The sequence below is a fragment of the Palaemon carinicauda genome, chromosome 42 (genome assembly GCF_036898095.1).
Source record: "Palaemon carinicauda isolate YSFRI2023 chromosome 42, ASM3689809v2, whole genome shotgun sequence".
Taxonomy (NCBI): domain Eukaryota; kingdom Metazoa; phylum Arthropoda; class Malacostraca; order Decapoda; family Palaemonidae; genus Palaemon; species Palaemon carinicauda.
Window position 1 is genome coordinate 46,524,273 of NC_090766.1, and position 12,436 is coordinate 46,536,708.

At 35.7% G+C, this 12,436-nt stretch overlaps 1 protein-coding gene across 1 annotated transcript in view; it reads left to right on the plus strand.

Annotated features, from left to right (window-relative positions):
* Positions 1-12,436, plus strand: part of LOC137633141 (polycomb group protein Pc-like) — a 1,013,348-nt gene that overhangs the window by 504,486 nt on the left and 496,426 nt on the right. The window contains exon 5 of the mRNA XM_068365301.1: positions 3,820-4,320. Within this exon, the coding sequence (XP_068221402.1) occupies positions 3,820-4,320 (501 nt within the window). The remainder of the gene's footprint in view (positions 1-3,819; positions 4,321-12,436) is intronic.

Genomic DNA, 12,436 nt, shown 5'->3' on the forward strand with positions numbered 1-12,436 from the left:
GGGTGTATTTCTGTTGTAAGCAAATGCAATTATACTTTATTTATTTGTTTACAAATGTATACTTACTGTTTTATATGTTTTAACAAGCATTTGCCTTATTCGGGTTTTCCAAGGACTACCAACAATAATAGAAATAGTAATATTAACATTAATAAAGTGCTAGTGCATAGACGATTGATGATGATAATAATAATGATAACAATCTCTTCAAAACTTTGATGAAAAATGCTGTTCACGTGGTGTTGGAAATCGACGACTGAGATAGCACAGGCTTTGATACGTTTCCTGCGGAGGACGAAGCGACAATAAGGCTTTAAAAACACAGATAGGAGTAAATAGACTATCACAGAAACTATTTTCTTACATCGTCGTTTGGAACTCGCGGAAACAATGGAGGGAAAGCTCCCATCTACCCCACCTTCCACCTGCCCACCCACTTCCCCATTCCTGCGGGACCTATACTCAATGGAAGAAAAAGGGTGACTGGAAGGGAAACATTGATTTTCACCCTTCCATGTCTTGGGAGCCACTGGATATCATTACGCACACACACAAGCAGGTATATACGCAATATATATATATATATATATATATATATATATGGATGTGAGAATAAACTGTAGTAGAGGATATTCTAACAACATGTAAGAAAGAGAATGGTCATGGACAGGGCATATAATGAGAATGACAGATAATAAGTGAACATTAAGAATAACAGAATGGTTCCCCAGAGATTACGAAAGAAGCAGGGTAATGAAGACAAGACGATGGAATAACGAACTATGAAAATTTGCTGCTACAGAAAAACCATAGCAGGCGTGAGTGGAAGGGTATGTCTGAGGCTTTTGTCGAGCAGGTAACTAGTCATGGCTGATGATGTGTATATATATATATATATATATATATGTGTGTGTGTGTGTGTGTGTGTGTGTATACATACATACTTGTACCAAAGGCACTTCCCCCAATTTTGGGGGTTAGCCGACATCAACAATGAAACAAAACAAAAAAGGGGACCTCTACTCTCTACGTTCCTCCAGCCTAAGTATATATATATATATATATATATATACATACATATATATATATATATATATATATGTATATATATATATGTATATATATATATATATATACACCCACACATACTGTACATATGTGTGTTTTGAAGACTATTGTTTATGACAATTCTCTCTAGGGAGCTACGGAATTTCGAAAACTTTGTGATAGCTGTCATCTATTACACTGTTTCAAAACCCATTTTTCCCGGAAATTTTTTCGCCTAGTGCTTGTTATGCATCAAAAGCTTCAGCGTTTTATAACTGTAGGATAGGGCACAATTATAAGGAAACATGTCACTGTCTATGCTCTAGAAATGTTCAGTGTTCAAATGCATTTTAATTGACTACCTTATCCCAAGTCCTGCTTGATTGATATTCTACTAATTACTTATGCTATATTTATTCGTTTTTGTTTTTGCTATTCCATATAGGACTTTTGGTTTTACAGTTTTCAGCTTGGTTTGTAATGGTGATAACAATAATAACAACAACAGTGACACATCCTCTTAGATCATGTAAAGTGTAGGTAAGAGCAGTGGCTTTAATCTTCCTATTTTTCCCCCAATCTCCTCTATCGATCTATGGATTAGAAGTATACCGAGATGGTATGTTTGATCTTGAAAATTCACATGAAAAGGTCTTCTCTCTCTCTCTCTCTCTCTCTCTCTCTCTCTCTCTCTCAGGTCAGTGGCTATTCGAACTCGTTACACGTAAAGGTTTTTTTTTTTTTGTATTTTTTTTTTTTTTTAGTAAGAGAGCAATGATTCTAAATAACGATATAGGAATGTCACTGTGGCACCATTAATTTTTTTTAATCAGAATTAAAAGTTTAATCATAAAATATATATTTTTGCAAACATGAGTTTTTGAAAGTTCCTTAACGGTCATTGCAGTTTACTTTTGCCCTTTACAGTATATTCACCTTTCAACTGTTCTTCTATTTCCGCTTCCTCAATGTCACTGCCTACCCTCATTTAAGTTTAACGTCAAAAAGCATTCACAAGCCCCTCCCCCTTTTTTACCTGTTAACTGAATGGTCTTCCCAACCCCTGTGCCATGCTGTAAGGGCTAAATTCGTGTGACTTTCGTTTGTATATATCTTTAATCTGAGTCTTGTAATTTATATCGCCCCAATTTTAGTCATGAAAACTTTCAAAGAAATTTAACCCGTATACATTAAAATGTGTATTTTTTATTTATGTATATACTTTGAGTGTACTTTGGTTTCAACCTTCCAGTTTGATTCGAGTTTTGAAAAAGGATCTAACGGGAAGCATTTTATTTATTGCGTCTATGAGTATGTGTATCTACAGACATTTCATCGTTTAGAAATGAAGTCCCCGGAATTTATATCTCCCCGGGATAGTATTATGGACGTGGAGCTATTCTCTTGAATGTAGGTATTGTGTGTGTCTGATGTTTTCAGTATCTTATTCAGGTAGAGCTTTTGTGAAGTCGTCGGATTTCTTTTTTTTAATTAAAACAGAAAAGGAGGAAAAAAGAGAAGTAAATCTTTCCTATATTGTGTATCATCTGGGCTGTCTCCTCCTATTCACTGTGAAAGAAATCGTGCCAGAAGAATGGGATGCAGGAAGGGATTACACGTAGCTTGTTTGTGTTTTGGCCTTGGAGTTTTTTTTTTATGTTCTTTACCCATTCTATATTGACTCTTTCTTCTTATTCAGATGTGATAAACTTTGTTCTATTGAGTGAATTATTTTGTTCGATTGACTGAATCTTTTGATTTATATATATATATATATATATATATATATAAATATATATATATATATATATACGGTATATATATATGTATATATATACAGTATATATATGTATGTATATATATATGTGTGTATATATATATATATATATATATTATATATATATATATATTATATATATATATATATATATATATACTGTACACACACACACACACACACACTAGTGTACGCATCCCGTCAAACATGGCAGCTAAATATTTAGATATGCACGCACATGCCCAGATTCAACCCTTCCAACCCCATCCCCCACTCCTAACTACAACCCATCTCACGAGGGTAAGACTACCCCCCCACCCCCCACCCCCCTTCAGCTACTGTCTCTCATTTTAATTTGTTGGGTAGAAACTTTCGTTCTAATAAATTCCTTATTCCTGGCTTAGATATTAACATTTGGCTCCGTCGATCAGTCGTTTCTTTGTGTATGCTTCTTAATGTTTCTTAATTCGGGTCATCTATTGCATGCAGATCCTCCCAAACTGTACTAGGTATACAAGTCATTCTGACAGCTATGTCTTCCATAAGTGCAATTTTACACAGTAGTGCAGAGCGTTTATTCCAGCTGTGAACAGATTGTGGAATGCTGTTCGTGATGATGATGTTGAATCTGTGGAACTTCACAAATGTAAACTTGCCGCAAATGTTTTTATGTTGGACAGGTTGACATAAAAACATTTTTCTAAGTTTATGTAGAACAGATCTATTTCAACATTGTTGTTGATATTAAAGCGTTTTATATGTTTTATTCATTACTTATCATTTGTAAACGATTTATTTCCTTATTACCATTCCTCACTGGACTACTTTCCCTATAGGAGACCTAGGGCTAGTAGCATCCTGTTTTCCCATCTAGGGTTGGAGCTTGGCTAGTAATAATAATGGCAGTAATAAAAACATTATAAGATTTATTTATACAATTGTTTTGATGTAATTGAAATTGCAATCATTTTCATTTACCCTTTTTTCTGTTTCAGATGAAGGCGCTGAAAGTGGGGACGACAGCGAAGAGGACATTGTTACAAATTATTTGACAGGTGCCAGTGGTGCGCCCATCTCCGCCACCACCATGGACGGCGCCAACCCCCCCTTGCACCACCACCATCATCACCACCACCATCACCACCACCACAACAAGCCTAAACTCCAGCATCAACAGCAAGCACCACAGCTCAGTCTTCAAAAACATCATCAACAACAACAGCAACAACAACAGCAACAGCAACATTCGCAATCACCACAACCACAGGTTGTTGTAGCGAGTGTGCTCCCCGCCCACACCCACGGCATCCACGCCTACGGGCCCCCGCGCCGCCTCGTTCGGATGGCGGAGATCCCCACCATGGACTCCATCACCGCCGAGAACCTCGGGATGGGCGTGGGGATGGGACCCTCCTCAGATGCCTTTATCCCTCCCATTCCCACCATCAGCATAACGCCTCATTCCCCCATCGCCAACAAGCCTTTCCCTGTGCTCGGTAAGTACCGCTTGCTTGCTTGCTTGTTTGTTTGTTACATTGCATTGACCCTTTTAGGGGACCACGATATATTTTCTCTTTTAGGGTTTCACGATATATTTTCTCTTTTAGGGTTTCACGATATATTTTCCCCCATTTACTTGCATATTCTCTCTCTCTCTCTCTCTCTCTCTCTCTCTCTCTCTCTCTCTCATAGCCAACAAGCCTTTCCCTGTGCTCGGTAAGTACCGCTTGCTTGCTTGCTTGTTTGTTTGTTACATTGCATTGACCCTTTTAGGGGACCACGATATATTTTCTCTTTTAGGGTTTCACGATATATTTTCCCCCATTTACTTGCATATTCTCTCTCTCTCTCTCTCTCTCTCTCTCTCTCTCTCTCTCTCATAGCCAACAAGCCTTTCCCTGTGCTCGGTAAGTACCGCTTCTTGCTTGTTTGTTTGTTTGTTTGATACATTGCATTGCTCCTTTTAGGGGGCTACGATATATTTTCTCTTAGGGTTTCACGATGTATTTTCCCCCATTTACTTGCATATTCTCTCTCTCTCTCTCTCTCTCTCTCTCTCTCTCTCTCTCTCTCAAGCCTTTCCCTGTGCTCGGTAAGTACCGCTTCTTGCTTTGCTTGTTTGTTTGTTACATTGCATTGACCCTTTTAAGGTTCCTATGATATATTTTCTCTTTTAGGGTTTCACGATATATTCTCCCCTGTATTTTCCCCCTTTTACTAGCATATTCTCTCTCTCTCTCTCTCTCTCTCTCTCTCTCTCTCTCTCTCTCGTCATCCTTATTTTTATTTAGAGGTCAGGTGATTTTTCCCTTCGAATTTCATTCGACTTTGATTTGTAGAAATTAAATGATGAAATAATTCCTTATTATTATTTGTCATATTTATGCGTTGGAAAATTTTCCATTATTCTTGTAACTGATGTTAAAAGGTCTACAATTGTGCAAGTAATTTTTAGTCAGGTCTTAATCAGGAACTTCAAACTTTTCATTTAACTCAACAGTCACGATGATATTAATAATAGTAGTGGTTTAAAGTCGTTAGGCCATTCATCCTATCAAGTATATTTTTCATCGCCGAAATATTATTATTATTATTATTATTATTATTATTATTATTATTTTTAATATTATTATTATTATTGTTATTATTATTTTCATTATTATTATTATTATTACTATTATTATTATTGTTGTTGTTATTATTATTATTGTTATTATTATTATTATTATTTTAAAAGAATTTTCATTAGAACCTTTCCATAATTCAGAAAATTTAAAGCTTGTGAATTTCACATTCAGAAAGAGGGCCGAGATAAATTTGAAAGTAAATGAATTAAACGATTGTTTATGTTATTTTTCTCGATGGCACATTTTCCCGACAATAAACTATAATCCTTCTAATAATAACTATCATTTAAAAATCATTTTGACGTCACACTCTTATCATTCATGTTTTTTTTTATCTTTGTCATTTTTTTCCCCAACGATTTTTCCCAGATTTCTGAAAAACCAACTGGGCCCACCGGATCTAATTATCGGCAGTCTAGCCACAATGAGAGAACTCTGACATAGCATTATTGTTTCGAATTGACCTTTGAACTTTTAGGTTTATTTATATTGGAATTTTAATGTAGCTTTCTATCCGATGGCGCTTGGTGGTAATATTTTTTTTTATCAACAGTTTTTATTTCATACTTTTTTTTTAATCGTAATTTTATTTCTACAATGAATTCGATAATGGTATTTGTGGCTTATTTGTAAAAGAAATGAAATCACGTGTTAATGCTAAAATTATCGTAAAATGGCCAAGTGTTACAAACTTGCCAGTCAGCTCTAATGGTGGTGATAGTCGGATTTGATTCTAAGTACAAATCCTGAATTCGAACTAGATTGGATACAGCAGAATTGGAATTCCCTCTTAATTCTAGTTACAGCCGAGCGGTCTAAAGTTTATTGTTTACATTTTTTCTGCCGGTCATATGTTCGAGTGTTTTCGGCTGTGGCCATATACTGTATGGGTATATATATTCTGTAGTCTGCTGTGTCATCAGCCACTAGAATATGTTATAAGCAGGTCTGAACGGTTCAATGGGTAGCTGTGCCAAACTTGCCGATTCTCACCGTTCTATGCCATATATATATATATATATATATATATATTATATATATATTATACTATATTATGTATTATATTATATATTATATTAAAATTATATATATACATATATATATATATATATATTTATATTTATATATATATCACAAGAAGATTTCTCCCAAATGGAAGTTCAGTATATTTTAAAATTAAGCGTAATTTCATTTATTTCGGTAGTTAATTCTATTTAAAACATTTCAGTTAAATATAATGCTCATCTGAAAGTATATAAATTTCGTCCAAATACTGAATCACATGGTTGGCATACATAGCACATACAGTACATGTACCAAGGAGCAATAAGATACTGTTCATTTGCGATTGAAGCTAGCCATAGTGGAGCAAAGACCATTTGAGCGATCTGATGGAAGTTACAGGTCATTATGCTACTTTAATAGTGACCCACGTGGATGGCATGCGCAGCACATCCGTGGAACACTTGCCAGAACCGAGGAGCAGTGAGATAATGTTTATGAGAGAAATCAACGATGGAATAGATTTACCTTGACAAGAAATTATTACACGACAAAGGGACAGATGTAGAAGCAAACAAATAGATTATAATTTATCTATATTTAGTATTAGAAATAGCAAAAACACAGCAAGTGCATTGTATAAACACACGCACACATACACACAAGCTCTCACACACATGAAAGGGGATATGGCATAGAACGCCGAGTATCGGAAACTTGGTTGGAGTTACCTATTAAACCCGTCTGCTAACAACCCATTCACGCCTTAGATGCTTGAGCGCAGTATAGAAATGTATACTGTATATACGACCGGGAAGAAATGTTCATCATTGGAGGAATTTCCCTGTGAGTCTGTGATCCTGTAGCAGAGCTAATTCGACATTAAAGGCAGTTGTGACGTATTTGAAAAAAAAAATTTTAGTGATGAAATTAGTATTTTCTTCAGTATTCCTGTACAAGAGATTTGAATAGCACAATACAACTATCAATAAATCATGATTACAGTGAAGGGTGATATAATAGTTGGAGGAAATTGCCAAGTTGAGAAGACGGATTTAATATTAGCCGAAGGAAGCTCACTCCTTGGCCTTACTTTTGTTGTGTCAAAAATTTTCAGGCATTCAAATACTCGATATAGTTGCTTTACATATCTCTTTTAGTGAAATGGGAGATTCAATGTTAGTCCTTTTATTATTATTATTATTATTATTATTATTATTATTATTATTATTATTATTGTTATTATTATTATTATTATTATTATTATTATTATTATTATTATTATTATTATTACTAGCCAAGCTATAACCCTAGTTGGAAAAGCAAGATGCTATAAGCCCAAGGGCTCCAATAGGGAAAAATAGCCCAGTTAGGAAATAAATAAGGAAATAAAGGAAATAAATAAAAAAAAAATTTATTAGCATATACTTGAAGTAAGCAATAATTGAACTTTTCTAAACAGATTTCGAGTCTGTTAGTGTTTTTATCAAATAAACGAGGGGTCGCGCCACTATTATATCCATACAAGGCAAAAAGAAATACATTTCGATATATGAATACATGATCATACTTACCCTAGAATAGTATAATGGCTGACTGATACTCAACAAACCTGTTTCTGTTTTCTTTCTCTGTTGCTATTTACGCTCATTAACTATGCCTTCTAGAAATGTGTTATTTATTTAGTGGAGGTTGGGAAGAAAATTCTCACAACAAAAATCCAGCTATTGTTGAACTTTAGCAAGTGCTCATTATCTTCCTGGGGTAAGGGTGCTTGTGCAGCTTACTAAGGCCTTTTAATTTTGGAAGTTGACGAAATTTGCTGTAACAATTAACTTTTATAGTTTTTTTTTTTTTTCAAATCTGCAGCATTTGAGAAAAGAGGAAGAAACGTATTGTTCATACAATGTTACTATTTTAAATAAATGGAATATAAAAGTAGGTTTGAGTATGGTGGCAAATGATGAAAAAGGGTTCATAACATATTTAAATATTCATGAATTCTTTGTTGTATAATAATTTCAATTTCATTTTCAATAGGAGTATTTGTTTTACTGTATGGGTTAAAAGAACTATATTATTATTATTATTATTATTATTATTACTACTACTATCCAAGCTACAACCCTAGTTGGAAAAGCAAGATGCTATAAGCCCAGGGGCTCCAACAGGGAAAAATAGCCCAGTGAGGAAAGGAAATAAGGAAATAAATAAATGAAGAGAACAAATTAACAATAAATCATTCTAAAATAAGAAACAACGTCAAAACAGACATGTCATATAATAAACTATCAACAACATCAAAAACAAATATGTCATAAATAAACTATAAAAAGACTATGTCCGCCTGGTCAACAAAAAAGGATTTGCTCCAACTTTGAACTTTTGAAGTTCTACTGATTCAACCACCCGATTAGGAAGATCATTCCACAACTTGGTCACAGCTGGAATAAAACTTCTAGAGTACTGCGTAGTATTGAGCCTCGTGATGGAGAAGGCCTGGCTATTAGAATTAACTGCCTGCCTAGTATTACGAACAGGATAGAATTGTCCAGGGAGATCTGAATGTAAAGGATGGTCAGAGTTGTGAAAAATCTTATGCAACATACATAATGAACTAATTGAACGACGGTGCCAGAGATTAATATCTAGATCAGGAATAAGAAATTTAATAGACCGTAAGTTTCTGTCCAACAAATTAAGAATAGAATCAGCATCTGAAGACCAGACAGGAGAACAATACTCAAAACAAGGTAGAATGAAAGAATTAAAACACTTCTTCAGAATAGATTGATCACCGAAAATCTTGAAAGACTTTCTCAATAAGCCTATTTTTTGTGAAATTGAAGAAGACAGACCTTATATGTTTCTCAAAAGTAAATTTACTGTCGAGAATCACACCTAAAATTTTGAAAGAGTTATACATATTTAAAGAAACATTATCAATACTGAGATCCGGATGTTGAGGAACCACCGTCCTTGACCTACTTACAATCATACTTTGAGTTTTGTTAGGATTCAACTTCATACCCCATAATTTGCACCATGCACTAATTCTAGCTAAATCTCTATTAAGGGATTCACCAACCCTAGATCTACATTCAGGGGATGGAATTGATGCAAAGAGAGTAGCATCATCTGCATATGCAACAAGCTTGTTTTCTAGGCCAAACCACATGTCATGTGTATATAGTATGAAAAGTAATGGGCCAAGAACACTACCCTGTGGAACACCGGATATCACATTCCTATAATCACTATGGTGCCCATCAACAACAACTCTTTGAGATCTATTACTTAAAAAATCAATAATAATGCTAAGAAACGACCCACCCACTCCCAACTGTTTCAGTTTGAAAACAAGGGCCTCATGATTAACACGGTCAAAGGCAGCACTAAAATCAAGGCCAATCATACAAACTTCCCGACCACAATCAAGGGATTTCTGTACAGCATTGGAGATTGTAAGAAGGGCATCACATGCTCCAAGGCCTTTACGAAAACCAAATTGCAAACTAGGGAAGAGATGATTACCTTCAGCAAACCTATTAAGACGTTTTGCCAGAAGACGTTCAAAAACTTTAGATAATATGGGAGTTATGGAAATTGGGCGGTAATCAGTGGGACTTGAGCTACCACAAACACATTTACATAGAGGAGTAACATTACCAATTCTCCAACTAGTGCTAAAAGCTCCTCTTCTTGCTAACTTGCGCAAAATAACAGATAACTTTGGAGCTAAGAAATCTGCTGTCTTTATAAAAAACAAAGGAAAAATACCATTTGGGTCTACACCTCCATAAGCATCAAGGTCCATCAACAGAGCTTTAATCTCACGAGATCGAAAAGCTAAACTAGTTAGTTTAGCCTCAGGAAAACAGGAATGAGGAAGTTCAAGTTTTTCATTACTCTGTTTACTGTCAAAAACATCAGCCAAAAGGGTTGCCTTTTCCTTTGGACAGTGAGTGACTGAGCCATCTGGTTTAAGTAAAGGAGGAACTGTTGCATCTACACCAAAGAGTGCAGATTTAAGGGTAGACCACCATTTATGTTCCTGAGTTGTACCAGAAAGGGTTTCTTTAATGGTTAAATTGTACTCCTTTTCAGTTGAGGCATAAACTCTCTGAGCAAAAGCTCGAAGCTGAGTATAGTTGTTCCAGGTCAAATCTGATCTGTTACCCTTCCAAAGTTGATAGGCCTCCTGCTTCTCCAAAAAAGCACGTCTACAATCATCATTGAACCACGGTTTGTCCTTCACTCGGTACCTTAGCACACGAGAAGGGATACGCCTATCAATTATGTTGACTAGATTCTCATTCAAAGGGACAACAGGATCTACACTATTATATAATTGTGACCAATTCAAGAACAAAAGATCATGTAAAATCCCATTCCAGTCTGCTTGGGATTTCATATAAATTTTACAAGAATATGATATATCAGGGACAGGCTGCTCAGTCTTCACTAATAATGAAATCAAGGCATGATCAGATGTCCCGACTGGAGAACCAACCTTACCAGTTATAACGCCAGGGGAGTCAGTGTATACAAGGTCCAAGCAATTACCAGACCTGTGAGTAGCTTCACAGCCTGATTCAGAGGCAAAGTCTAAAGCTCTTAAGCCATGGCGATCGGTAGGAGAGATAGAACTTAACCACTCCCTATGGTGAGCATTAAAATCACCAACAAAGACAAAAGAAGCCTTTCTATCATCTTCTTGTATCTTAGCCATAATGGTAAGAAGACAATCGAAGATAGAATCATCCATGTCTGGATTCCGGTAGATCGAACATAAATAAAAGTTGTTATGCCTGCCACAAACTTTTATTACCTGAATCTCATGACATCCACATTGATAGCAGGACTTATGAGAAGCAGGGTACTCAGTCCTAATATACACCGCCATTCCCCTGGCCCTAGGGATGGCATCACGTTTCAACATTATTGGGTTCTTAAAACCAGTTATAAGGAGCTCAGATGAGTGCCTCATATTAGAAACCAAAGTTTCTGAGCACAAAAGAATATCATACTGTCTGGACGCAACTGTAAGGTCTTGGATATTTGCATGAAGACCACGAATATTGCAATACAGAAGACGACATTGACGAAATCTAGGACGTACTGGTCCCGGATTTCGCTCAATGTCTCCAGACAGCATAAGAATTAATAGAAATAAAAAAAGAGACATCATACTTAAAAACTAGATTAACAAGAATTATAACAAAAACAATACGTACAGAATTATAAACAAAGTGATTGATGATACCCATAGACTATAGTAAAAAGTCGGAAAAACTGGTCAACATGGAGGAGCCGATACACCATGCAAGGCTAAATACCCTCCAGGATAGCCACTTCAACTGAAGGGAGGACAGTAAGGATGGTTTTGAGAAGAAAAAGAATCAGAAAAAGGAAAAGACAACCTCTTGATAAACCACCAGGCATCCATGGCCCTTCTATTAAGCCTGCCCAACACACCATTTAAAAAAAAACAAGAGGAAGAAAAAAAAATAAGATAGAATAGTGTGCCTGAGTGTACCTTCAAGCAAGAGAACTCCAACCCAAGACAGTGGAAGACCATGGTACAGAGGCTATGGCACTACCCAAGACTAGAGAACAGTGGTTTAATATTGGAGTGTCCTTCTCCTAGAAGAGCTGCTTACCACAGCTAAAGAGTCTCTTCTACCCTTACCAAGAGGAAAGTACACTGAACAAACTGCTGTAGAGTAATTAACCCCTTGGGTGAAGAAGTGTTAAGTATCTCATTGTTGTCAGGTGTATGAGGAAAGACGAGAATATGTAAAGAATAGGCCAAACTATTCTGTGTAAGTAGGCAAAGAAAAAATAAGCCGTGACCAGAGAGAGGGATCCAATGCATTACTGTCTGGCCAGTCAGAGGATCCAATATATAATAAATATAATAAATATATAACGGTTTGTTGCTTCTGCGTGGTTCAATTCAGGTATTATATTTCTTCGTAAT